The sequence below is a fragment of the Pteronotus mesoamericanus genome, unplaced genomic scaffold (assembly GCF_021234165.1).
Source record: "Pteronotus mesoamericanus isolate MK-2021 breed Mesoamerican mustached bat unplaced genomic scaffold, CSHL_Meso_final contig_116, whole genome shotgun sequence".
In the NCBI taxonomy this organism is placed as follows: Eukaryota; Metazoa; Chordata; class Mammalia; order Chiroptera; family Mormoopidae; genus Pteronotus; species Pteronotus mesoamericanus.
Window position 1 is genome coordinate 452,192 of NW_026555027.1, and position 27,051 is coordinate 479,242.

General features: G+C 59.0%; 1 protein-coding gene across 4 annotated transcripts in view; it reads right to left on the reverse strand.

Moving 5' to 3' along the window:
- GRIK1 (glutamate ionotropic receptor kainate type subunit 1) overlaps positions 1–27,051 on the reverse strand; it is a 225,449-nt gene that overhangs the window by 61,904 nt on the left and 136,494 nt on the right. For all 4 annotated transcript variants that reach the window (XM_054575889.1, XM_054575872.1, XM_054575880.1 and 1 more), the window contains exons 4-7: positions 20,688–20,869; positions 13,402–13,455; positions 10,474–10,647; positions 3,778–3,921 (exon numbers count right to left, since the gene is read on the reverse strand). In XM_054575889.1, the coding sequence (XP_054431864.1) occupies positions 3,778–3,921; positions 10,474–10,647; positions 13,402–13,455; positions 20,688–20,869 (554 nt within the window). The remainder of the gene's footprint in view (positions 1–3,777; positions 3,922–10,473; positions 10,648–13,401; positions 13,456–20,687; positions 20,870–27,051) is intronic.

The window sequence follows — 27,051 nt, forward strand, 5'->3', positions numbered from 1 at the left end:
GCCTCAGGCGAGAATTTTATCTTTTACTCTTTGATTTTTAAAAGCTTGAATTTAAATATGTTGTTCATATATTTAAATTTATAATCTTCACTCCAAAAAATAGAACCGATAAATTACGTTTCACAGCAAAGCAGTGACAGAAAGCCGCCTGCGTTTTTTATAGCCGTCAGTGATACTTCATGTGCACTGGCATTTGGAAATAATTTTTCACTCCTAAATAGTAAATTTGTTTTGCACCAGATCACAGAGGAACTACTTATGTAGTTTAAGTATTGGTTCAGCAAAGTTTATGAGGAGTTTGCTGGGCTGTGGTTTCCTGAGTTCGGTTCTGCAAGCATCTCTTCCACGTCTGCCGTGAACAGCGTGTGCTCTGCGGGCGCAGAGGTGAGCTGACGCTCTCCTGGTCCCAGCGGAAGATCGGACGGTGTCCGCACGGAGCCTCTTGAGGGCCGGCAGGAGCTAGGTGTCCCGGAGCCGCGGGCAGATGAGGACCCACCTCCGAGCAGGGGCTCGGGAGTGGCCGACAGAGAGGAGGGATTCCGAGCGAGCCTCTGCCGGCGTGAAGGCGGGGTGCCCTTTCCTGGCTGCGAGGAGCAAGGCCAAGGGGCGCAGAGCGCAGGGTCAAAGCAGGAAGGGAGACGCCCGTCTGCCCCCGCTGCGCGGGAACCGAGGGGTGGATGCAGGAAGCTGCCGGCGAGTCCGGTTTCCGGAGGGCGGAATTCCTGCCGTGCGCCTCTGTGACGGCTGCCACTGTGCTCACCTGCGGACGACGGCCCTGGAAGGGCCCACAAGGGGCTGCCTTCGCAGTGCAGCTGAGGAACGACGAGGGCGGCGGGAGTGGGAGGGAGCGGAAGAGGCACCCGCCCCCTCGGTCTCCCCGGAAGGAGGAGGGGGAGGGAAGCCGCCTGTGACCTCGCATCAGCTTCCGACGAATGTTCCAGAACAGATGCTCCAGCACCGAGTGAGGTCCCGCTTAAAGAGACCCTCGCGCTGTGGTGACCGAGCGGGGGCTCTCCCGGGACGTCCACCGCGCGCCTGTAACGGGGCAGCGGGGCGGCAGTGCCCTGGCCCTCCAGTCTCCGGTGTCGGTGTCCGACGCCCCGTTGCGCCGCCGTGGGCTGCCCGGGCCCCTGCAGCCGCAGTGGGTGTAACGGATGAAGAGGGGGCTCTGCCGGGGCCTGGTGCTCGGGGAGGGGCCGCAGGGCACGCGAGTGGATCTCTCTCAAAGCGAAACAGCTGGACGAGTTTGGGCCTTGGGGGTGGCTGGGCTGGGCCGGACTCAAGGGGCACTTGTGTGTTTCCTTGGTCACATTCCACTCTCACAGCGGTTTGTGGGCGACGGTCACGTCCAAACCAGAATGTCTGCGATTCCTCAGCGATCTCTGTGGCTTCATCTGCTTTCACCCAGCGGCGCAGCTACCAAGGCGATCCATCAGCACCCCCTCGTCTCTGCCCGGGGACGTGACGTCCATCGGTCGTCCCTCCCTCTGAGCGGCGCGGCGCAGCAGGCGACTTCACGGTCGGCCTGTCCTGTTCTCACTTGAACTCACTTCCTGGGACCTCCGCTCCCCCCCGCCCCCCGGCCGTACTCCTGCCGCCCGCCAGGCCGGCCGCCTGTGACCGGGCTCGACTTTCGTCTCCCAGCTCAGACACACTTAGCTTTTTAAAAGGTTTTACCTATCTTTAGAGAGAGGGGAAGGGAGGGAGAAAGGGGGAGAGAAACATCCGTGTGGCTGCCTCTCAAGTGCCCCCTGCTGGGGACCTGGCCCGCGGCCCAGGCCTGTGCCCTGACTGGGAGTTGAACCAGCGACCCTTTGGTTCACAGGCCGGCGCTCACTCCACTGAGCCACACCAGCTGGGGCCCAGTTCGGACACTTTTGACATGAGTTTCCAGTAACCCAGGGTGTTTGTTAAGTCCCCTGAGATTGCAGACAAGTTGGTGTGTCTTTTGTGAGAACAACGGACCTGTGGTGAAACCAGTTTTCATCCTGGGCCGTGAGCCGGGAAACAGCCAGGAACCACGGGCAACCTGGAATCTCTGTCAACCCTGCGGCTGCTCCTGCTCCCGCCAGCTCTGCCGCGCCCCCTCTGGGGTGATGCCTGTGGCCAGCTGGCCGGCTGCATCCGGGTGACCCTGGCCCCGGCAGAGGCACCTCAGCCCCGCACAGGCCAGCGGTTCCCGCCCGGACCCGAGATGGGGTCGGCCAGGTTCTCACGCGGCTCAGAAGGCCACTAGCCGCCTCGTGGGCTCAGGCGCCTCCTGAACCGTTGTGTGCCCTTGATCGAAAGCCCTCGCAGTCCCGCTGTGCGCCGGAAGGCGCTGGCCCCACTGTGCAGGCGGGAGGCTGAGGCACAGGCGTCGGAGCAACTTGCTCGCCGTGGTTGGGGTGCCGGGGCTTCAGAGCCGGGCGGCAAGGGGCCCCGGGGCCGGGAACAAGCGAGTGCCGCCTCCCGTCTCCCGGAGGGAGGGGGCAGGGCTCCGACCGGCGTGAGGGCCTCCCCCAGTCACGTGCTCAGGACACCCGTTTGCCGCCTCCCACACCCGGGGGCCCAGCCTTGACGATGACCGTGACGTGGACCCTGGGTGCCGTCACCCCTCCTCCTCTGGTGCTCATGCTAGCGGGTCAGGCTCCTATTCCAGGGGGAGGCAGGTGGCACAGCCCGAGAGAGAGGCCAGCGCGGGTTCTTTCCCGAGAGTGCCCCCCGTTCTCCTCCCGCATGGCTTTGTTCCCCCGCACGGTCCGCAGCCTGGTGGGAGACGAGGTGCCCTTCCGCTGAGATAGGGCCCTGCCCCCCGTGCCACCCCCGCCCCGGTCTCAGGAGGCCATGGAGCCGCCCCGGGAGGACGGGGGCCCCTCGGCCGCCTGGCTGCTCCCAGACGTCTCCTTCCGCCTTGTCAGGTCCAGATGCACCTGGGTATTGGGGGCCCAGGGCCACCCAGGCCACACGGCTGTGAGGGGCATCAGGGTCTCACAGCAGCGGCTCGTGCAGGGAAGTCAGGCCACTGCAGGGGCGTCCGCCTCGTGGCGTCTCTGGGCCCCACTGGAAGAAGAGTTGTCTTGGGCCACACAATAAATATGTCACAACAGGTAATCTCAAAAATCGCATCACTTCTAGGTAAATTTACGATTTCGTATTGGGCCACATTCACAGCCACCTTGGGCCGCATGCGGCCCGATGCGGGGGGGGGTGGGACCCCCCTGCAGGAGAGGGTAGGGGCCGTCCAGGATCCCAGGGCAGCAGTGAAGGGCCCTCCCACCCCCAGCACCCTGTCCCTTTGTTGATCTTTCTCGCATTGGGTAGGTTTTGAATGGAACTGGACTCTTCCCGTGAGCTGACAAATGGCAAAATGGTCACCGCACGGCCAGGGAAGGAAGCCCTGTTGTTCAGTCCTGCACAACCCAGGACCCAGGAGACAGCCCGCGGGGGTGGGGGCTGGACATGCGGGGACGCCTCAGGGTCCTTCGGGGCCGGACGCCCCTCCATGACGCGCTGGGCCCCAGAACAGCACCTGGGTGAGGCCTGCAAACGCGTGGGAGGGCGCGCGGGGGCTGCCTGTTGGCCTGGCGGCGTCTCTAACTGGCGCAGCGTCAGGTGGGGAGGCGCTGAGAGCTGCAGCCAAGCCTCACCCGCAAACCGCAGCCTGGGGACGGCGCCGCGGGGAACGCCGAGCCCCTGGGGCCACGCCTGGGAGGGGCCACGCCCGGGAGGGGCCCCGTGGCCTGTCCCGGGGGTCGCAAAGAAAGAACGCAGGCACAGGGAGCACGCGGCACTTGCCTCTCGGATGAGGCTCATGAACCGGGGTCCGAGGCGCCAGGGCTTGTGTCGGTGGCACTGCAGCGAGCTGACGGCCAGCTGGGGCGCCCGGTGCGCGGCGAGGGCCACCGCGTGCACCGCATCGAACATCAGCGCCGCCTCCGTCTGCAGAGACACAGCGCGGTTTCAGCCCGCGCCCGGCCCGGGCCCGCCGCCCCTCGCCCCCGCCGCCCCTCGCCCCCGCCTCCCCTCGCCCCTGCCTCCCCTCGGGCCCCAGCAGCCGCTTGGGCGGCTCCCCCCCCGCCGCCCCCCAGCGGGTACTTTTCTCTGAAAGGCTGTCGCGCTCCAGGGTCAGCTCTGATTTGTTTTCACTTCTTAAAAAAGTGCAACTCACAGCAGCCACCAAAGGCCTGATGCGGGGGACAAATGTTTCCAGCGCCTTCTGCGTTAAGCCTGGTGCTAAACGGGGCACTAAACTGAGTTAGGACGCGCCCAGTGCTCCGGCATCAGGGTTCCTGTCTGAGCATCGCTCTGCTTCTCACCCACCTGCCTGCCTGGGGCGGTTGGTGCGGTAGCTGCTGGCAGAGGCACCGGCAGGTGGCTTTCAGGCGAGTGTCCTCTGCCGGCCCGGGAGGCTCTCATTACGGAACCGAAGTCAACAGCAGGGGCAGGGGGGCGGGGCGGGGAGGCGGGGAGCCCTCAAAGGCCAGGCGCGTGGGGCACACGGGGCTGGCGTCCCCTCAGAACCCGCTGCCCGACCGAGGCTGCGGGGCCGCTGTCCTTCTGGGGCTGGGCCCCCCCCGCAGCCCCCGCGCCATCTCTCTCCCTGCAAACATTCGTGCCAACACTCAGCACTTTTATACACTCTGCTGCCCTGAGGTTTTCTTTAAGGATAAAATTTTATAACACCTTCACATTTTACTCAGGGCTTTTCATAGCCCCTTGAAATGTATTAGCTCATTTGAAATCCCAAGATCCCCAGCACAAGACGTCAGAAGGGGCAGAGAACGCTCTGAGTTCGGCAGGAAAGGTGGCCTCCGCAGGGTGCCTGGCTCTGTGGAGGGTCACACGAGGGCCAACAATGAGAACGAAACCGAGGATCTGGGTCACAGAACGAAGATCCTCAGGTGACTCTGAAACGGGCCGGTCCATTCGACACTCACCGCGCGTCTGACGGGCACGCGGTGGCGGAGTTGGGGAGGAGCGGAGGGCGGCCCTGGCTTCCAGGCCGTGGCCCGGGCCTGGGGAGGGTCTCTGCTCCGCGTCCTCATCCTGGGCGATTTCCGTCATTGCCCATGTCGTATACACGCTTGTGGTCATTCGTTTTTACATCTCTTTCACGCTAAGGATGTAGGTTTCTTGGCAGGTTCCTGGCTACAGTTTGGCAAAACAGCTCTGTGTCCGAGCAGCCTCGCCTGCCGTGTGGTTGAGTGTAATTGAATCTGTCGAGTTGCATTGGGAAGCGTCGTTGTGCAGACTCACAGAGGAGCGAGAGGGACCGGAGAGGCCGAGCTACTCACTCAGGCTGTCCAGCTGCTCGGGGCCCCGGCCAGGACTGAGGGCTGGGCGCCCTGATCCTGAATGACCCTGCTTGACCCCTGCGTGGCGCGGCTGTTGCATTTCGCCATAGGATAATCTGGGACACTCGCCGGCGTCTTCCTGTGAGTCAGGGTCTCAGTAAGTGCTCCCACGTGAGACTCCTTCACGTTCGGAGGCACTCGAAGGGCGGGGAAGGCGGGTGACAGGCAGATGCTGTGCTGCGCCCCCGGCTCCTGTGCAGCGTTGAGTCACACGTGGTCCGGGCCACAGCCGGAGCGGGGCCCCTGCCTCACCCCGCTCTGTCCAGAGCCGGTGGGTCGAGCCAGTCCATGGAGCGGGAGGGACTGCCCTTTTGGTTTTTGCCTGCAGAAGGTATTAGATGCCATAGACTTACACATTTTTTAGTGGTAGTAGTAAGCATGTAATACAGATTCATGAAGAGAATAAATGACGTGTAAAATAATGTCGATGTCGACAGGCACACATGGGTCCAGAGAGATTGTGGCTCCCTATGATTATTCTTTAAAAAACTAAAACTATTAAAAAATAAAAATACAACGTCGACATACAATAGCGTGTTAGTTTCACCTGTGAAACCACCTCACAGAGCGATCGCGTGCGTCTCGGAGCCGCCTGCCATCTCAGCCAGTCTCACGGTGCTGTCGCCAGGCACTGTTTGCGGGGCGCCCCCCCCCCCCCCGCCCCCGTGGTTTGCTTGGCACCTCTCCCTGACGACTAGTGACGCCGAGCGCTTTCCCGCATGGCTGTGGGCCATCTCTGTGTCGTCTTTGCAGAAGTGTCTATTCAGGGTCTATGGCCATTTTTTAACTGGATTGTTTGATTTTTTTTACTGTTCAGTTTTGTGAGTTCTTTGTGTGTTTTGGATATTAGCCCCTTATTGGATTTATCATTAGCAAATATCTTCTTCCATTCAGTAGGCTGCCTTTAGGTTTTGTTGAGATTCCTTTGCTATGAAAAATATTTGTAGTTTGACATTGTCCCATTAATTTATTTTGTGGCTTTTGTGGCTTTTGCCCTTGGAGACAAATGCAAAAAAAAAAAGAAAAGAAAATTACTGCTACTGGTGATGTCCGAGTATTCACTTCCTATACTTTCTTCTTGAAGTTTTATGGTTTCAGGTCTTACGTTTAAGTCTTTAATCCATTTTGAGTTTATTTTTATAAATGGTGTAACAACGCAGTCTAATTCCAGTCTTCGCCTTATTTGCCAGCCTTCCCAGCACCGTCTGTCGAGGAGACTCTCCCTCTTGCGCACTCTTGCCTCCTTTGCCGTAGAGCGGTTCTCCCTGTCGGTGCAGGGCTGAGGCGCGGCTCTCAGTCTGTTCCATTGGTCCGTGTGCCTCTTTTATGACAGGACCATGCTGTTTTGATGATTGCATATTTGTAGTATAGTTTGAAATCAGGGAGCACAATACCTCCCACTTTGCTCTTTCTCAAGATTGCTTTTGCTGTTCAGAGTTTTTTGTGGTTCTACATAAAATTTAGATTTCTTTCTAGTTTGGGGGAAAAATGCAGCCGGTATTTTGATAGGGATTACACTGAATCTGTAGCTAGTGTGGACATTTTAGGGATAAGAATTCTTTCGATCCATGACCACGGGATAGCCCTCCACCTATTTACGTCTTCAGCTTTGTTTGCCTTGTCGTATAGGTTTTGGGGTGCAGGTGTTTCACCTCCGTGGTTTAATTTATTCTTAGGTGTTTTATTCTTTTTGATGCAGTTGTAAATGGAATTGTTTTCTTCATTTCTCTTTCTGGGAATTTGTTATTAGTGTATAAAATTCAACAGATTTCTGAATATGAACTATGTCTCCTGCTACTTTACGGAGCCTACTAGCCCTCGTAGTTTGTGGTGGAGTCTTTGGGGTTTAACAGAGGCGGCATCATGCTGTGAGCCCCCTGGGACAGTCTTCCGTCTTCCTTTGCAGTCTGGATCCTCTGACTCCTGTTTCCTGCCCAGCTGCTGTGGCCGGGACTGTGCTGAATACGAGAGGCACGACTGGGCCCACCCTAGAGAAGAGGGTTTCCGCTCGTCACCGTCGAGTGTGACATCAGCGGCGGGTTTGTCATACGTGGTCTCTATTATATGAGATACGGTCCCTCTGTGCCCACTTTGTTGAGTGTTTATTGGAAAAAGGATGTTGAATTTTGTCAAATGCTCTTTCCCCCTGCGTTTGTTGAGATGATCATATAATTTTTCTTCTTCATTGTGTTTGTGTGGCCTGTCATGCTGATTGATTTGCAGACACTAAGTCATTCTTTCCTCCCTGGAATAAACCCTACTTGATCATGATGTACGATCTATGTAATGTGTTGCTAAATTAGCTTTGCTAATATTTTGTTGAGGATTTTTACCTCTGTGTTTATCAGGAAATTGGTCTACGTATTTTTTTTCTTTCTAGCGTCTGGTTTGGTATCAGGGTACTGGCAGCCTTATAGAGTGAATTTGGATACTTTCCTTCCTCTTCAATTTTTGGAAATAGTTTAAGAGGAATAAATAATATTTTTTGACTGTGCGGTGGAACACCTGTGAGGCCTTCTGGTCTTGGACTTTTGTTTGTTGGGCATTGTTACTGCCTCAATTTTGTTACTAGTCATCGGCTGCTTTAGGGATTTTCCGTTTCTTCCTAAGACAGTCCTGGGAGAGTGTGTATTTCCAGGGACTTGACTGTTTCCTCTTGGTCGCCCGGCTGGGGGCCTGTCACCGTTCCCCGTGTTCTTGTGGGGCCCTCTGGGTCCCGTGGGGCTGGGGGTCGCCTCCCCCTCCCGTTTCTGAGTTTGTTTATTTACGAGTCCTTCTCTCTTTTGTTCTTGTTGAGTCTGGCTCAAGGTTCCTCGACTTGGGTCATCTTTTCAGAGAGACAGCTTTTAGTTTAACTGATCTTTTTATTGTTTTTTAGTCTTTATTTCTGCCCTGATTTTTATTGTATCCTTTTTTTCAACTCACTTTTGGGTTTTTAAGGTTACTTTGAGTAGGGGGTTAAACTCTTTATTTACATTTTTCTTGTTTTGTGGGGTAGGCTCGCATCACTGAATTTCCCTCTCAGAACTGTTTTTGTTTTTTGTCCAATAGATTTTGGATCATTGGTTTTCATTTCAGTTAGTTTCAAGAAGTTTTGCCTTTGATTTCTGCATTATCCATCGATGACTCAGTAGTAGCCTGCTGTTTCAGCCTCGATGTGTTCGTGTTTTCTTCCAGTTTTGTTCTCATAATCGATTCCTAGTCGCCTCGCGTTGCGATCGGAGAAGATGCCTGGCATGATTCCAGTCGTCGTAGGTTCACAGAGACTCGCTCTGTGGCCTGACGCCCGATCGGCCCGCCTGAAGAGCACGTGGACGCCCGCGTGGACGCAGGGCCGGGAGCGCTCCCGGGGCTCGCCGTTCGTCCGCTGGCCGCCCTCGTGCTTGCCTTTCAGCCTCCCCGGGGGTCCCTCCCGCCGCGGCCGGCCCTCGCCCGGGGCCGCTGGCAGGGTCCGTCCCTGAGCTCCGCCGGCAGGGCCGGCGTGCGCTGGGCCCCGCGTCCCGCCCTTCGCTGGGGAGCTGCGTCGCCGTGTCCTGACGCGGCTGCTGTGCCCGCTCTTACGGGGCCCGGTAAGCACCCTCTTCTCTCCTGACAGGCCCAGCTCCCTCTTTGTGGTTTGTAATTGTGACAGTAAGAGCAGCGCCAGAGCCCAAGGACCCCTCTCTTAGGCGAGGCGACTGGAACTTGCTCTGGGCCGAACGGGACTCTCCACCCACAGGGACCCCGGGACTTGGCTCTGCCAGACTCCCTGCCCAGGGAACAGCCGTGCGCCCCGGTGGCCTCCAGCAGCCCCGGCCCAGGCCGCCCTGAGTCCGGCGAGCAGTGCGGGCTCGTCCCCCGCCCAGTGGTCTCCTCGTTCCGTCAGCTCGGCGCGTGCTTTTGTGGGCGGGGGGCGGGGGGGGGGGGTTAAGCCACATCTGTGATGGATGTTTCACGTTTGGCGCGAACCCACACCTGCGCGGGGGTCCCTGCCCAGGGCAGGTGGAACTGCTTTTGCTTTTATCCTGTGACAGACATGTTTCAGGGAGTTGGGGGCGGGGCAGAGGGGTTTGAAACATATTTGAATTCATTGGAATCACATCTGAGAGATGAGAAAGCGCCCATACCCCTCCCCCCGACTGTCCTGCCCCCCCGAGTCTAGCATTTCCTGGACAGTCTGCCTGCTCCCGCCCACGGAGATGCCCCCCCCCTCCCCCCGTCACCCAGGGCTTGGTGGCACGTGCTTTCCCTCCTTGTCTCTCAGGTCCCTCTGCGGACAGTCATCTCGGGTTTGACAAACAGCCCGGGGCCCAGAGCGTGGGGCTGTCCGGAGCCACTTCGTTCCCTCATTTGTCTCCTCTTTTAATTTGTTCCTCATTTTTAAAAAAAGTAGGAAAAAACCGCCAGCTCATTTCTGTGGGAGGTGTGTTCCCGTTACCAGTAAACGGTGTCTGAGGGCGAGGGCGCCTCCGCGCGGCGGGAACAGGGAATGAAACGCGGGCCGACCGGAAACGCCGTCGCCCGCCCGCACCCCGGCCCCTTCCCTAGAGGACGCTGCTCCCGCACGGGAAGCTTTTAAGAAAGTCCCTGCCATTTCTTCATGACGCAGGGCCTTCCGTTAGAGTAGCCGCCGAGGGCGCGTGACAGCAAGCGACGTACGCTGCCGGTGAGAGGCTGCAGACGGAGCGCTCCCGGCGGGCGGGCCGGCGCCTGCCAGGGTGACAGACGGTGGCCGGGGAGCCCCCGTGTCGGGCGGGGGCGGGGCCCCTCACCGAGCGCAGCTCTGGCGTTCTCCACGCGCTGCCCCCGCGCTGGGCCGGCGGGAGCCCGCGGCAGGCAGCCCTGCTCGCGGTGCCGGGCGGCGCCCTGTCCCTGCCGCCCTCCCTCCCGAGGCCGCTCTGCCCGCGGCCTGATCGGTCTCCGCCTTGTGCCCGTCGGGCGATCGCTGCGGCCACTCTGGTGATTTTCGCGCGAGACCAGCGCCGTCCGAAGGCCAGAAACAGCGGGTTCGCCCTAGTCACGTGCAGGCTTTCGGGAACCCGAGGCCCCCCCCACCCCCGGCCCCCGACCTGGGCTCAGCACGTCGGGCTTCATCTCACGTCCCGAAAGCACATGGGGCTCTTTGCCCGCCCCCATCCGTGACCCCGAAGCCGCTCACCGTCATCGCGCCGTCCAGCAGGCCGACCTCGGGCCGGGGGGGCGCCTGCAGCCGCTCCAGGGACCACCGCGCGGCGACAGCGGCCACCTGCGGGTCGTCCGCGTTGAGCAGCCGGAAGCCGGTCACGTTGACGCCGCTGTGCCTGTACAGCCCCAGGTCCAGGGTGAACAGGTCCTGCGCGGGAGGAGGGCGCAGGGCGGGTGGAGTCAACTGGCGCGCTCCTCGTGGGGGAGCCAGCGAGCCACGGCCGATCCGCGCCCTGGCGGGGGCCACCGCACCGTCCCTGTCCCCCCACCCCCCGCCAGGTCCCGGACACGCGCAGGCGGAGCGGTTCCTGCCTTCGTGTCTTCACCGACCCAGTGCAGCTGCCAGGTTCGCGTGAACCCGGAGGAGCTTGGCCGCTGGCGGGCGATTCGGCCGAGAGGCTCGCGATTCAGACGAGAGGCTCGCGGGCTCTGCCTTGGGGACAAAGCCTGGGGGGGGGGCGCGGTGGCAGGGCCCTGTGACCATCGGGCTCAACGCTCCTATTAGTAAGGAAGCTGGTTCTGAGCGCGATGTCCCCCCCCCCCCCCCGCCGCGCAGTCCGTGCGTCAGGGCGGTGCCGACACCTGTCGGCCCGTGCTGCTGCCCCACAGCCCGCAGGGGGGTGTGGGGACCGCGTGTCCTCGGGCAGGGGGATGCCTTCGCAGGAAATAATGGCGCCCCCGAAAAGCAGCGCACCCCACTCAGCCAGGGCCTGAAGGAGGCTTGCCGGGCGTTGCTCAGAATCGGAGCCGCGGGGCTCTCTCAGGGACTAGGTGGGAGCAGCCAGTGCCTTCGGGGTGGGCCTCGCTCCGGTGGGCCAGTCCCGCTCAGTGGGCCGGGAAGGAGCTGAGCCCACCCGGCGTGTGCCAGGTGGCGCGGGCGGCGCAGAGAGCAGGGCGTGCGCGTCCACAGTTAAGTGGACACAGGCAATAACGTCGCCCTGTTGCTTACAGAGGAAGGCTGCGCCACAAGCTGAATGATTAAAATCGCATTGCCCACTTAAGTATGAACCAAACTTTCAAAGGGTCATTTTGCAGGAAAGAAAAACCATCATAAACGCCTCCTAATAGTGCTCGGAACTGGGTCGTGGAGGCGTAGCCCTGGCCACGGCTTGGGGAGCCTCTGTACAGAAGCCGCCGTGCGTGGGAAGCCGTTGAGGACCCGTGTTCCCCGAAGATGCACCCAGCCTGTTCTGAGCGACCCCAGCCCTGCCTTTCCTGGCAAACTTTGGATTCCACGGCAGAAGCCTAAGAGCTCAGCTCTGTGCACCCAGCTCAGTGTCAGAAAAAAGTGTCCTGCTTTTAAAATGTATTTCCCCCTTGCACTGTGTAATTTTCTTTTTTCTTCAGTTTTCTTAATACTCATGGGGAAAGGCAGAATTCAGATAAAACCAAAGGGAAATGCATGATAAGCACATTCGCAGCATGTACCCCGACAACCAGTGGTCGGCTCCTATATCACACTCAGTCAACGGAAGGAAAGGAACTCCGGCCGCAGGAGGTCGCGCAGGAGGTCGCGCAGGACGTCCCAGGCGCCAGTCGCGACCCTCGTGGATCCAACACCAGCAGCTGCAGGTGCTAACACGCGCACACCTCCGAACAGGTGCAAAGCCAGGTGGCCCGCGTCCGAGGCCTCTGTGTCTGGAGAGTGTAGGGGGCCCAGCCCGGCCCCTGACCCCTGTGGGCGAGGACAGCCCACTCTGCCCCCTCAGCGTCTGCACTGAGGCCCCGCCTTCCTGGCTTCCACTGTCTACATCCTTCAAATTTCAACAAAACCTGCTCTCAGGGGTGAGCCCCACTGGGGCAACAGAACAGAACAGAAAGTCCAGGGCCGGGGTCAGACCCAGGTGTTCACCACGGGGGAAGTGCTGGACCCGTGAACAGAGGGACGCGGCGTTCAGGGTCCCCTTGAGCCTCCTGGCTGAGGACAGACCAGGAAGGGCGTCCCCGGGGCAGGGCACAGAAACAAACTCGATTTCAGACCCCTGTCCTGGGTGTCGCCCAAGCTCAGAGTGGCCTGACTGGCCGGTGCCCGCGGGCGCCAGGCCCCCTCCGCCCCTCCCGACCTCCAGCATTCCTGAGTCAGGCGCACGTGGGTGGCAGCTGCTGGTCCTTGTTCCAGACTCCTCCCCCTCCCTCACCAGGCCACCTGGCCAGTTTTGTCTGGTTAAAAAAAAAGGCTCTTACTGAATCTCCTGGCATTTGAGCAGACTTGAGCCGATGCAGCTTTATAGCCAGAAAGGGAGATTGGCTTTGTGTTTTCATGTAAGAAAGGGGGGGGTGTTGGGAGGGTGGGGGTGGTGGCTGCGTGGCTGAGTTCTGAGACTGACTGAGAGGTAGCACATCATTTTGATGTGTTAAATGCCCTGAATCATTCTCCCCTGATCTGGTAATCTCTCAAAACTTAAGGTGTTACAGTTTTCTTCTTTTTTAAAATTTCTGTCTTAGAGTTATGATTTTTCTTAGGTGCAAAGTGTTCAATATGCAAAGCATCTCGCAAGCTGCTGTTTTTAACAGTCTTCAAAACACCTGGCAGGTGACCCCTGCCTCACCCAGCCACCTGCCGGACGGAGGTGGGGAACCGCATCCGGTCACGGGACCCGTGGCACAGTCCAGGGACCCGCCATGTCTGTGGAAAGTGCCGACGGTGCTTGTCTATGGAGAGTTTGCACTTTGACAGTTTCTGTTTCATTTTTAATCCCTTCCTGGATGCCCAAGCACTGATGCTAGTTAAAAACAAAAAGAAAGAGAAAGAAACCTGCTTTGCTGCATTTCTGAATTTAGAGGTTCTTGGAAAAGTAACTCAAGTCTCCATGACAACGTCCTGCCTTGGGCCCCATGGACCTGACTTTGAGGACCTGGAGCCGTCTCCTCTCACAGGGCCGATTCCGCTGTGCGCACTTACCAGGGTTGTGAAAAAGTAGTGGTAGTACTCAGTCATCATGCCCATGAACAGGATCTGCCAAAGAGAAATGAGGGGAAGGAATCAGAAACAGGATCCTGCCGAGAAATCCTCGATGAGCAGGGCGACCGCCAGAGTTGGGAAACAGAAAACCAAGGAGCGCTGGGGTCCGTGCCCGCAGCCAAGGCGCCCAGCTCACTCCACGGCTGCGGTGGCCCGAACCCGCCCCCGACCGCCCCCACCACGCTGGTTTGACCCGGAGGAAGTAACTGCGCTGATGATCAAAATTAAAAACTCTGCTGAACCAGTTTCATACGTGTCAGCACCGCCACGGCACGGGGCCGCCGCCCCGCCCTGGGTTTCAGAGCGACCCCTCTGCTCACCGGCCCCCTCACAGCAGAGCTCATCATGACGCCTCGGAGCGGAGCTCGTTGCAGGCTGGGGCAGCTACGCCGGCACCAGGTGTTCTTCAGCGAGCGTCTGTGAGCGGCGTGTCTCTGGAACACTCCCCCCCTCCCCCCCCTTATCCCACAGAGTGAGCAGAGGATTTGTGTACAGGTGGGGGGCATGTTCTCACACACATTTCCCACGGCCCCTCTCTGAGTCACGCGGCCTCCTTGGCACCTGCCAGCTGCAGGCGTGCTGCGTCTTCTCTGTACCTGGTGAGGGCGGGGAGGTGGCCAGGGCGGGGGAGGGGCGGTGTGGGTTCTCTGCCCAGGTTATTTTCTAAATCGTCGTCTTCCTTTGGGATTTCTGGACGTGGTGTCCACGGAGAAGAGGAGGCTGCAGAAGGTCTGGAGATCAACTATTGTTTCTAAGCCCTCTGAATCACTGCGATCCCCCTCCTACGGCCAGACCCCTAGGACGAAGGTGTGAAGGCCGCACGTTGGTCTTTGTGTAGAAATGAGTGGGGAAGACTTGGCATCAGACCCCCAAGGCGCACCTCCCCACAACCCAGATGCGGGTGAGCCCCAGCCCTGGGCTCGGAGCCCCGCGCTCTGCGCTCCCCTGCCAGGTCCTGGCCAGAGCCTCTGAGTGTGGAGCCTGCACTTTGCAGTTCAAAGCAATGGGGGGAATTGCTGTTCTATGGGAAACACCCGTTCACATTCAAAAATAAAGATTTCTATTACTGCAGGCGTCAAGAGGGATCAGAAAGGCTGGGAAGAGGCAACCTAGTCATAAGAGGTGCTGGGAGGTGCCCAGGATACGGAACAAGAATAATTGACAAGCCGTGGCTCAGTGGAGTGAGTGCAGGCCTTGAACAGAAAGGTCGTGGGTTTGACTCCTAGTCGGGGCACAGGCCTGGGCTGCAGGCCAGGTCCCCAGTGGGGGGCATGTGAGAGGCAACCACACATGGATGTGTTGCTCCCATTCCCTCCCTCCCCCTTCTCTAAAAATAAATAAAATATTTAAAAGATTTACAAGAGAGGGGATGAGGAAGGAAGAGGGCATCAGGGACAGCAGAGTGCACACCGTGCCCACTGCTTGCGCCCTCCGTGAATGTGGAACCAGAGGACTATCCACTGAAGCTGTATCGTCACGAAGGTGAGGGAGACGACCAGGAGCTCCCTGCGAGTCATGCGCCCGCGGTGAGGGGGTCACTCCTGCCGTGAGAGTGAGACGGGGTTCACGGCGGACGCTCCGCAGGGCAGGGCTGAGTCTGGGCACCGATCACGCTCAGGGCTGTGCGTGGTGAGGTCTTGTCAGCTGGTCCTCGGGGCCCTGGAGCCTGAAGACCTAACCTACAGGGTCAGCCAGCAGTCCGGTGTCTCTCCTGGGTCCTCAGGCGCCATCACTGCAGCCAGGACTCGCTCCTGAGAGGGAGCCGGGTAAGTTTTATGTCAAGATACAGAGCTGGGCACTGAGTTTTAAAATACTGTTTCTGGGGCCGAAGAAGAAACACAGAGGCACCTGAGCTTTCAGCTTCTCACCTGGGCTGATGTTTCTGAGAAAACATCACTAGGGAGGTGTCTGATCACCCAAGGAGGGCATAGGCTTTGAAAAAAAAATTGATATCATTATAGTGATACACAAAACAAAAAGTCCAAAACATGGCATCAAAAACATAAAGCGTGGAGGGAGAGTAAAAATGTAATCCTTGTAGAATTTGCACCTAAACATACCAGCTTAAAGTAAACTGCTATAGATACAGAACAATATATATAAACCTTATGGTCACAAACCAAAACTCTATGAGAGATACACAAAAAATAAAGAGGAAGGAACCCAACAGAACTCTAAGAAAAGCCAGCAAACCATAAAGGAGATCAATAGAAGAAAGGAACAGAGAAGAACTACAAAAACAATGAGCAAAAGGACAATAAGTACATATCTATCAGTAATTACTTTAAATGAATGAAATGCTCCAAGAAAAAGACATTGGGGGGCTGCATGGGTTAGGGAACACGTCCCGCCTGCGCACTGCTCACAGGAGACTCACTTCAAGGCAGAAGGTGCAGGGGTGGGGAGGCGCACGGCAGGCAGCTGGGAAGGAGGGGGCAGGGCAGCAACACTCGTGACAGACGGGACGAACTTGGAAAAGAAGAGTGTAAAAATAAGACACTGCGTAATGACACAGGGATCAGCCCGAGAGAAGGCTGTAACAAGCGTAAATGTCCTCACCCCTGGCCTGTGAGTACGGTAATGCAAGAAGCAATTATTAATAGATACAAAGACAGAGACTGACGGTCACACTGCAATAGCGGTGGATCTTACACTGTACTCACATCGATGGATAAATCACCCAGACAGAAAATTAATAATAAGATAATGACCTTAAGTGTCACACTGGACATTTATAGAAAATTACATTCAACAACTGGATAAAATTTCATTTCAAGTGCCCATGGGACATTCTCTAGGACAGACCACTCATTAGGGCACAAAACAAGCCTCAGTAAATTCAAGAGGATTGAAGTCAAATCTGGCATCCTCTCTGGCTACAGGGGCAGGAAACCGGAACGCAGGTATGGGAAGGGCACAAACGTGGAGACAGACAACATGCTACTGACAACCACGGCTCCAGGGGAGACCAAACAAGAAACCACAACCCACCTGGGACCAAAATGTGTGGGATGCGACTGAGTCAGTTCTAAGAGGAAGTTCATAGCTATACAGGCTCAAGAAGCAGTAAAAATCTCAAACTAGAAAAAACACAAAGAACCCGAAGTAAACGGAAGGAAGGAGATAAAGATCTGAGTGGAAATAAATGAATAGAAATTTAAGAAAACAATAGAAAAGATCAATGAAACTAAGAGCTGGTTCTTTGAAAAGATAAACAGAACTGATACACCTTTAGCCAAACTTGTCATGAAAGACAGCGACCGTGAGGAAATGAAAGCGTGAGTGAAAGAGAAGCTGCAGCCGACCCCGCGGAGACACAGGCTTGTCACAGGGCACTGCAGACAGACACACCCATGAACAGGGCGGCCTGGGAGCCGGGCGCGTTTTCAGAGGCATTCGGCGTTCCAAGACGGAACCCGGAGGAGAGAGTCCAGCGGACCGGCGGCCGGCTGTGGCACGGGGCAGCCATCAAAGCGCTCCGGAGCGCAGCCAGGGCAGGCAGCCTTGCCGGCGACGGAGGCATTGGTGCTTTTTGAAAAAGCGGCCATTCAACTCATTATTTTTATCAGTATTTTCTTGTAGTACCGGAGGCAAACATTCACCTGATGTGCCTCTTATTTAATGTTACAGAGTGAAGAAGCTGCAGTGAGTGAACAGCTCACACATCTGCCACTTTCAGTGCAGAAAGGCCGCTTGTTGCTGCCGGTGCACTTTGTGTTTGGGGTGCCAGGCAACGCCGTCCGACAGTCCCACCTCATGCCTGTGCCTGTCACTCTGATCCTTCCCTTGAGTTTCCTGGACATGGACAAGTACCGCCACGGACCAGTGACCGGTCAGCCTGGATGCCTCTTGAGGACTCGCATGTGAGAAACTTCCAGAGAAAACTACCGCCAATGTCGCCACCGGGAGTGCCTTTTAAGCTCTGTCTGTCCGTGGGTCTGTGGACCGGAGCTCTGCCGTCGCGTCGCCATGCACTTTGCAGAGGCAAGTGCCACCGTCACATGGTGTGTGTTTGTTTCCTCTATGTTGGTTTCAACTATTCCCTGGGGCAGAGACCTGAGTGTGTTGTTTTCACCTGTTGCGTCTTCCCCTCCTCCACCCAGTGGCAGCAGGGGCGCGCGCTGAGTGAGAGGACAGATTTCTCTGCTGTGCATCCGCCCCCCTCCCCGTTGGGCCATGGCTTTGGATACAACCAGCATTTCTTGAGGATGTTTGCACTCGAAATGATCAGATGTTTGAGAGTGAAAAGGAACAACGGTAATTCACGAACTGCAAAGGTTAGCAATAAAACGCGTCCGGGTTCCATCACTGGGCGAGCCCGCTGACGTCTCGGAGCCCCTAACAGTGGCAGAGCAGGACATTTATTTTTCCTCTCAAACCCCAAGTTCAGTTCTGGACGCCCAGCCAGCCACTAGCAGGGCTGGGGACTTGGGGGTAGTTCCAGGATCTCCCCGGGCTCCGTCCGCTCCCTGAGGACAGAGCGTTCTCTGGGTTAGACGAGGGCGCGTTTCGCCTGCCCGGCAGCACGAGCCTGGCCTGTGTGGCTCCTTGTCCACGGCAGGCGGCTGCTAAGGCCTTCGGTCTCTGCTGCATGTTGCCGATTGGACAAGACGGGTCTGTAGATTGGACTCCGCCGGTGCAGGTCCAGGCACAGGCTTGGCGCCCCGTGCTTGGGAGGAGGATGAGTGGGCAGCGGCCTGAACACTCCTGGGGGGGCCCTGTACCCCCCACCCCGTGTGCCCCCCCCCCCAGCTGGGCTGGCGTGTAGGCAGGACTTGGATGAGGAGGGAGCTGTAGCACAAAAGGGCTCGGCTGGACAGCGCCCTGATTGCACTTCCTCGCAGAGGGAAGCCAGGCATGAAAACACACATTTCCTCCCTCGCCTGTTTTTATGTTAATGCAAAGAAAAGAAAAGAAAAAAAAAAAACCCCAAGAGAAAACGCCATATAATTCTACAAACTATCTTGGTGGGGAAATGTGGAGGCTGACGGCTCAGTTACAATGGGACGCGGGGGCGGGTCCCCTGTGCTCTTGTGAGCTGGGCTCGGCAGGGCGCTGGCAGAAGGAGTGGCGCAGGCTCGCCCACAGGCGCCCTGCGGCTCTGGGGCCCCCGGCCCCACGCCCTCCCCATCCGGACCGCAGGCCGGATCCGCCTGCTGCGCTCGAAGTTGCGACCTGCTTTCTCAGCCTCATTAAAAGATTTGGGAGCAACTAGCCATCCTCCCAAGAGGCAGATTTGTTTCCAGGAAGGAGAGTCGTAGACTCAAATGCATTCTAGTTCATAATACAGAGCGTCAAGGGTAGGATAAGGCTGTTCCTTGGAGGAAACTGAGGCACGGAGGAGTGACTTGCTGACGGGGGAGCTGGGGCCGGAGGAGCCGCCTGCCCAGGCCCCTGCACGGGCGTGGATCACGCTGCCCGACCAGGCTCCGCCCTCAGCGCAGCTCCGCCCGGGACGCCCGGGGCCGCGTGCAGGGCCGGTGGGCGCGGGGCGCGGCGGGGGGAGTGTGACGCAGAAGGCGCCTGCTCTCGGGGGGCCACGGGTCCGGGGGCGGGTCTCCCCTGGGCTGACACAGCAGCGAAGGAGGGACAGGTCACGGGGCGACCGGCCTCAGCTCCGGTTCCCTCAGGAGGCCCTGGTCAGGCTCGGCCAGGACGGGGGCTCTGGGCGCAGGCTACGGCGAGGGAGAGGCAGCGACGTGGGCACGGGGCGGGGTGTGGGGACCAGCGGGGTCCCGCGCGGAGAGGGGCCGGGGCAGGTCACGGGGCGCAGTGAACGCGGCCTCTGCGCTGCCGGTTGCACCTGCGCAGTGAAGGCAGGAGGCGCGCGGCCTGAGGGAGGGGCCGCCCTGACCCGCGCCCGCCAGGCGCCCCGCCAGCCGGAGCCGGGGGCCGAGGGGGAGGCCGCTCGGTGCGGATGAGCGGGGTCGGGGGCGGGGGGCACCGGGCGGCACCGAGGCTTCGGCAGGAGCCGCGGGGCGGGGTCCGCGTGTGGGGCGGGGGCGGGACGGAGGGCAGGGCAGCGGCCGAGGCACTCGGTTCCCACAGAGGCCCCGAGTCTCTGTAGGTTAATCAAGTCTTGACATTTGAATTCCCAGCTAATTTCTGGGAAATAACTTTCAGATCCTCATCATATCGTACTTGTTCAATATGAATAGAAATAATTACTTTGCGAGAGTGATTAGCACGCCCAAGAATAACTGCAGACTTCTTCCCAATTTTTGCTTTTAATGTCAAATATCTTTCTTAAAGTGGATCTGCTGTCTTTTTTTCCTTTAAGAATCATTAAAAAATTGTAAAATGCGACGAGGGTGTGGGAGATGCCGGGAAGCCAGAGGCAGCGCGCGCGAGAGAAGGCCACGCCCCGGCCAGACGCCCGGTGCCGCGCGGGTTCAGTCGCCGAAGGGAAGCACCACGGCCACCGATACCCGGGCGGCGGCGGCCTCCCCTGCCTGTCTGCTCCCACAGGGCCCCCAGGTCCGCGTGGCTGGGGGGCCGCGTGGCCTGCAGGCCGGCGGGCTGGCCCTTCGGAGCGGGCCTCGCACGTGGGCACCCGGCCTCTCGCCTCTGCCGCGAGGAGACCACAGGCAGCCCGGGGACGCGACCTCGTGGGAGCTGCTCTGCAGGGTCCCGGGGACCCGGCGGCCCCTCTGCGCCCTCGGTGAAGGCGGGGGCGCCTCCTGCTCTCCCTTCCCTCGGGTGGAAAGACGGGCTGCGGGGAGGCTGGAGTCAGGACCCTGCCGGCGCCCCGCCTGCCCAGAGGGCCCCGGGCGCACCTGGGCCCGGAAGTGCTCAGGAAGTTTCCTCCGCTGTGCTTGTTCCTAGTCTTAGCACCGCTAACACCTTCCAGTGCCTCACGCCCCACGATTTACCCAGCGCTGCCACCTACCTTACCCCCATTGTCCACGACAAGGTAGACGGAGGGGCCCCTTTGCCGGGGGCGGCCCCTCGGCTTGGAATCCTGCGTTTGACAGAAAAGCCCCCCCCCCCACACCCAGTGCCGGATCTCCTTGCGTTCCGATGCCGCAGGACCCCCGGCACCTCTGTAGCGGTGGGGGCTTCAGCGAAGACACCCGAACCCCGAGCCCTTGGGTGCCCAGAGGGGCCCGGGAAGCAGCGGTCCCCAGCCTCGCCGGCGGCCGCGGGGGCGCGGAGCGAAGCGCGACCCCCGCGTCCCTGAGGGAGGCCTGACACGTTGCCTCCGCGGCCCCACCGCGGCCCCTCACCTGCTTCAGGACCTCGGCGGCCGTCCGGTGGGAGCAGTCGAATATCACGTAGAACTCCCTGCCCTTCTTCATCTCCTTCAGCAAAGGCTTCGCGTCCTTATTCCCCGCCGGCAGCTGCCGGATTTTGATTTTAATGTTGTGTCTGGAGGGAGCTTTGATGAGCTCTTGCAGGCGAATCAGACCTAGAAAGTCCAGAGAATATTTGTTGAGCCCCATTTACAGTCACATCGCCCCCAAAGTGTACGGAGAGGCTGCCCCCTGAAGGTCACAGTGCGGACACCTCTCGCTTGTCAGGCTGGGTCCCGCGGCGCCGGCCGGGGTGGGTGACTGTGCTCTCCCCAGGCCGCTCTGAACTCGTGTGGATGAAACATCCTCTCCGGTTTGAAGCCACCACCTCCCATCTTAACAAATTGAGTCTGTACCTCAAAACTTCTATAAATAAGAAGTGGCTCAAAGTTTCTGCAGGTGCTTGATGACATAGATAACACCTGCTCCCTGAAAAGCTGCACTTTCTGAGGCTGTGAGCTCAGCAGGGCTTACGTCCGTCTGTCTGCCGACTGTTCGCCCACTGATTTGTGGGGCGGCTCCGCGCAATCTCCCAGCTCTCGCCCCGGAAACTACTGATCAAAGGCTCATTGTACCCCCTTTCTGCTGTGATTGCACGTTGAGGTGGGAAATCCTCTCAATTAAAATTAGACTGTCAGCTGATTTCTCAATGGCCTTTGCAGGCCAGAGGGGACTGGCAAGAAATATTCCAAGCCATGAAAAGCGAGGACCTACAGCCAAGACTGTGCTACCCAGCAAAGCTGTCATTTAGAGTCGAAGGGCAGATAAAGAGCTTCCCAGACAAGGAAAAGCTAAAGGAGTTCATCACCACCAAACCGTTACTATATGAAATGTGAAGGGTTTTCATGAAGAAAAACAAAAAAAGTGAACAATAAAATGGCAATAAATACATATCTATCAACAATTAAATCTAAAAAACAAAGCAAGTAAGCAGACCAGAAACAGACTCGGGTACAGCAAGCATTTGATGGTCGCCCACGGGGAGGGCGGGGGAGGGGCGGAAAAGGTGGCCGGATAGATGGGCCGACAGGGGCGGCCATGGAGCGGGCGCGGCATGCGAAGTGCAGTGCAGGGAACACAGCCAGCGAGGCTGCGGAACCCCGAACCGTGTCAGGTGGCCACCCAACGAGCGGCGAGCACTGGGGCGCGCACCTGGGGCGCATGCAGGTTAAAAAGGGATGACTAAATACCAGAAGTCAACAAACTAACACGTGAACTAAAGGGACCACGGAGTTTTCAGAGGCTGTGATGATAAAAGCCGAACAGCAGCCTTCAAAAGGCCGCTTTCTGTGGTCGCAGGGATATACGTGCGGCTGCCTAGGTTGGCGGAGAGTGGCCTCCGGGGCGGGCCTGCGGGTCCGTTTGGAGCGGATGCGCTCTCAGGGGCAGGGCTGTGCGGCGCAGAGCTAGTTGCTCGCGGGCCGGGGCGGCCGCCCACACTGCCCTGCGCAAGGCCGCTCAGTCACGGCCGTCACCCCGGGAGGCGGACCCTGTCTCTCTCCCTCAGCCCAGCCTTCCGGGCTGCTGGCCTGGCGTCCGGCGGGGAACACTGAGCCCCCTGGGGTTCACGGGGAGGCTGTGGGGGGCACCGTGTGGGGTGGGATGTGGCGTGGATGCCCGCTGCCCCTGGACTTAAAGTGCTGCCATTTTCTGGATTTTAGTTTTTTCTCCCAGAAGACACATTTTTCCTTCCTCCCGCTTCCTTTCGTGGCTCGCACTTAAAAGGGCCCCCCGATACCATGCACAGTTGGGGTGTGATGTGCCGGATGTTGTGAGTGAGCTGCTCTTCAGAGTCTCATGGAAGGGGGCAGTCGGGGGGGTGGGCGGAGAACCAGTCAAGACTCAGCGCCCCTGATCCTTTCTAGTTTCTTAGCATAAAATAAAACCGTTGGCGCCACAGGCATCCCGGGCACTTGCTGCCTTTTGAGTCAGTCAACGTGGTGGACGGCTCCGAGGCGCCAGGAACTCACCTTCCCAGAGCCACTGACGGTCAGGAAAGGGGAGCCGAGCCTGCGCTTGCTCCTCGGCCCGTCCCACAGCCCCCGGGGAGCAAGTCTCCTCACCCCGTGGTCGCGAACGAGAAAGCCAAGGCTCACGGCCGTTAGGGGTTCCCCGAGGGCCCCAGGGTGCCAGCAGGGGCCGCGGGTCGGAGCCGGCTCTGACTCGCCTTTCGAGCAGAAGCCGCTGGCGCTGCAGGCGCAGGTGGGCTTTGCCGAGTTGGGGACGGCGAAGGGCAGGGACCGCTTGTTCGTGACTCCGGGCACGGCCTCCCCGCTGCTTCCCCTGCCCTCTCCTGCTTCGCCATCGCCTACGAGCTGCTTCAGTGTATTTTATTGTCCCCGACAGTGACCACAGGGAGATCAATGTGGCCTTTCAACGAAATGGCAAAACCATTTTAAAAGTGCACTTTGTATCCGCAATGAACTGCAGAAGGAGCATCAGCCTTGAAGTGCGTCTTCCTCTCGTGAGGATGCACACGTGTTGGCGGCAGTTGACGCTGGAAACATTTTCTCACGTCGTTTGTGTGTTTTTATAAGACAATTTTTCCGGGGTGCCCATCGCATGCCGAGCGCCGTGCTGCGCGCTGGGGGGGCCATGGGCCCCGGCGCCGAGGAGGCCAACCCCGCCCACCCTCGCGGGCCTGGGGCACTGGCTCCTGCTTCGCTGTGGAGACGGCGGTTTGCTCAAGGCGGTGCAGGGCTCGGGGCGGGCCCTGGGCTTAGCTGCTCTCCCATGCGCCCCGAGCAGCCCATCCGCCCGTCCGTCTGTCTGCCCCCAGGTGAAACATCCCCGGGAAGCGGCGGCCCACAGACTGAGAGGTCATAGACTGAGAGGTCACAGACCCTGGTGGCGGGCGGGACAGCGAGCTTCACACCCTCCTCCTCCCAAAGTGACTGTTCACTCAGAGGAGCCCGCCAGCCTTTGCCGGCTCACGCTGCAGAACTTACAATTCAAAAGGCTTTTTCAGTTCACAGGAGACAAAAATTGAGAGAAAGCTGTCCCTTTTATTTGCATTTTGCAGTGATTCATCAATCATTTACGCCTCATTGTAAAGGAGAGATAAAAATTACTTGCTAAACAATTTCTTCAGCGAAAGGAAGCTGATTTAGGTGCAGCTCCGGCCGCTGGGAGCCAGCCCTGCCCGGGCCAGGCCGAGCCCTGGTCGCCTGGTGGCCACGCTCAGGGAGGGCGCACGCAAAGGGGCACAGCAACCGATGGGTTTACCCCCTCGCTGTGGCGGTGGAGTTTCAGGGAGAAAGCGCCGACGCGAAGGCAGCAGACAAACGCAGGTGAGGGCCACTGAGCCATAAAGCCGGCCCGGCTCTTCACAAACGCCAAGGTCGCGGGAGACAAAGGGAGGTCGAACCAAAGTGGGGCTGACGGGACAGGTCCCTGAATGCACTGATTCTGGGTTCCAGTCGAGTGTGGGCTGTGGCTGGGATAACAAGACACTGGAAATAGATGTGCACACACACAGAGTGCGTGTGTGCGCGCACACATGAGTACATTTGTGTATTTGTATGCATGTGCATGTGTGCATGTCTGTGCGCACATGCGCATGCATTTGGCCCAGGACTGTGCGTCCCGGAAGCATTGGTGCAGAACAGGCCCAGCACAAGTGCATCTGTGGGGACCAAGGCCGCCCTGCCCCTCCCCGCCCCCCGCTCCCCATCAGCCCTGTCCTGCAAGGAGAGAATGAGAGGACAGCCTGGGCACAGGTGACCGGAGACGCCTCGTGGGGTGGGGGGTCATGGCCCTGGGTCCATCTGGACAGGTGGAAAGGCTGTGGGCCCGCAGTGCCCTTGGCCATGGGCGCCCCAGCTGGCTCTCTCTGCTGGGACAAGCCTCATCCTGGACAGCCAACCAGTGCCCCTGATCACCAGGCAGGGACTGCGGGCGCCTCGGGGCCGCCTGCCTGCGAGGCCCGTGGCCAGTGAGCCCCGGCTGCCCCGGCTGCCCCTGCCCCCGCTGGCTCCCCTGTTCCCGTTCTTGTCTGTCTAATGTGAGCATCGCCTGGCGTCGGCCGAAAGTTTTTGGGATTTGACACCAGAGCGCGGTTGTAACAGGGAAGGTCCTTGTTCCTGAGACACACAGGAGTGCATTTGGGGGTGGAAATGCCCTATTGTCTTTCGAAGGGTTCAACGATGCTGCTGACCGTTATGGCTGTTGTGGCTGCTTGTAGAGGGAGCAGCAGAGCATCAGGCAAACGTGGCCGAGTGATGAACCGCGGGATCAGGGCAGGGGCTTTCGTTGTGCATTTCTTGCCACTTTCCTTTAAGTTCAAGTCTTTCTAAAGAGAAAGACACACTCGCGCTATAAAATAACACAGGCGCCCCACCCCAGTGCAACGGGAAGCCCCCTGTGGCGGGCAGGTGCCTCTGGTGTTGTTCCCAGGGGCCTGGGCCCAGCTCTGCACCTGCAGGCGGCTTCACAAGGTCCAGCGGGCCGAATCCAAACCGTCCGCCCCCTCTGCACTCGGATATAACAAGAAAAGTGGCGATTTGCATGCGCGTAGGTGACTCTGGGGACGGAGCCCGTGCGGGAGAGGAAGACCCTGCCCCCTCCCGGGGCTGAAGCGTCCTCCGGGCTCCTCCTGAAGTGACATCGAGCTCCGCTGAGGGGCTGCCCTTCCTTCCGGAGTTCGCTCCCTGCCCCAGAAATGGCTCCACAGGAGTCAGAGGCTGCCGTGGGGGTCTGCGGGGGCCTGCGGGGGGCCCGCTGTCCCCAGCGAGGAGAGCGCTGCCGCGAGGGGAATTGTTGGATTGGCCCTGAAACCAGTCGCAGGTGCCAGGCATTGGAAGGGGCTGTAGAGGCCGCACCCTCCTCGAGACACGTGAATCCCGGCCCGGCCAGACACCAGCTACGGACGCCTGGGCGAGCGAGGGAGTTGCTGCCCCGCGTGGCAGCCCAGCTCGCCTGCCGGGGGTTTCCTCCGGTCAGTTCAGGGAGCCCTGGGTCCGAGGAAAAGCGCCCCGTGCTCACTAGACCTCAGCGAGGGGTTCGCGGGAGCCTAACGAATAATACACCCCTGAGACCCAAAGTAAGATTGCACGTCTTCAACACTAATGTCTTCATCTGAACTTAGAAATGGGCACAGTGGCCTTCCAGGCACTGGCTGGTGAGTGAGCGCACTCAGACCGAGGGGAGCCAGGAGCAGCTCCGCCTCCGCACCCTCCGGGTTGGGGGGGAAGAGCCAGCTGCCCGGGGAGATTCAGCACTTTTACGTGTGCGTCTTCGTACGTATGATCTTTAAAAAGGGTGCCAAGAAAAGGCGAGTCTTCCCAGAGAAAAGCTGTGCTCCTTGTTACCCCGATGACAGCAGAAACGAATGCATCTGGCGCGCGCTATCTGAAGACTGGGTTCCCCGCAGAGTTCCGAGCACTTGGATTGGGTTCTGGTCAGAAGAGCAGGGCGTGTAAGCGGGCAGGGAAGGGGATAGAGCAGAGGAAGAAACGAGTTAGAGTTAGGATTTATCGCCACGTTGGTGCTGAGAGCCAGGGCGTCTCTCTGAGCAGCGACTTTTGCGGGGGCAGGGGCGGGGGAGGAGGCGGCAGAGGGGGAGAAGGCACATCGGGCAGAAGAGTTTTGCTTTATAACCGCACAGCGTGGTGAGTCCCGAGAGCCGAAGGTGAGAACTCATGTTCTCCTTCGACACTGGCTGTACGCGCAGTATCTTTCGTTCTGCCCTGGCCATCAATGCCGAAATGTCTCCTCCAAGTCCACATTTTAGGACCCTGTCAAGATTCTTGGTTCTGGACATGTTCTACCTGCTTTTTGGGGGGAAACGGAGGGAATACAGTGAAGTAAGGAACCTGAGCTGCGTTTCCCTTAATCACAGGGAGGCGGAGCCGGGAGGCTGCTACCTGCACAAAGCGGGGGAGGGGACGCGGGGGGGGGGTGGCTGGCAGGGACCTGGCCTTCCGCGGGGACCCACTCATCACACTGTTCGTGGTGGCTGCTTCCCTGTGTCCTCCCGCTGGGTGTGTGTCTTTCAGTCGCTGACATTTCTATGTGTGATGTGAACCTCCCCTTGCCGTGGAGCTGGGAGGCTCCATCTCAGGTGGGAGCCAGGAGCCCATGAGAAATCTCGACGCACTGAGAAAACGACGTCAGGCGACCAAGGGTTCCGCGCCAGGAGGTCCAGTCCTGAGGCCTGGGCGGGGACGCGTGTCCTCTGGGCCCCATCTCGTCCCACCCACTGGCCGAGGACCCTCGGCTTTCCGCCTCCAGCCCACACCACGTCTCTGAACTCCAGCCGACGCGGCCAACTCAGCCTTCCCACGGTCGCGACCGAGCC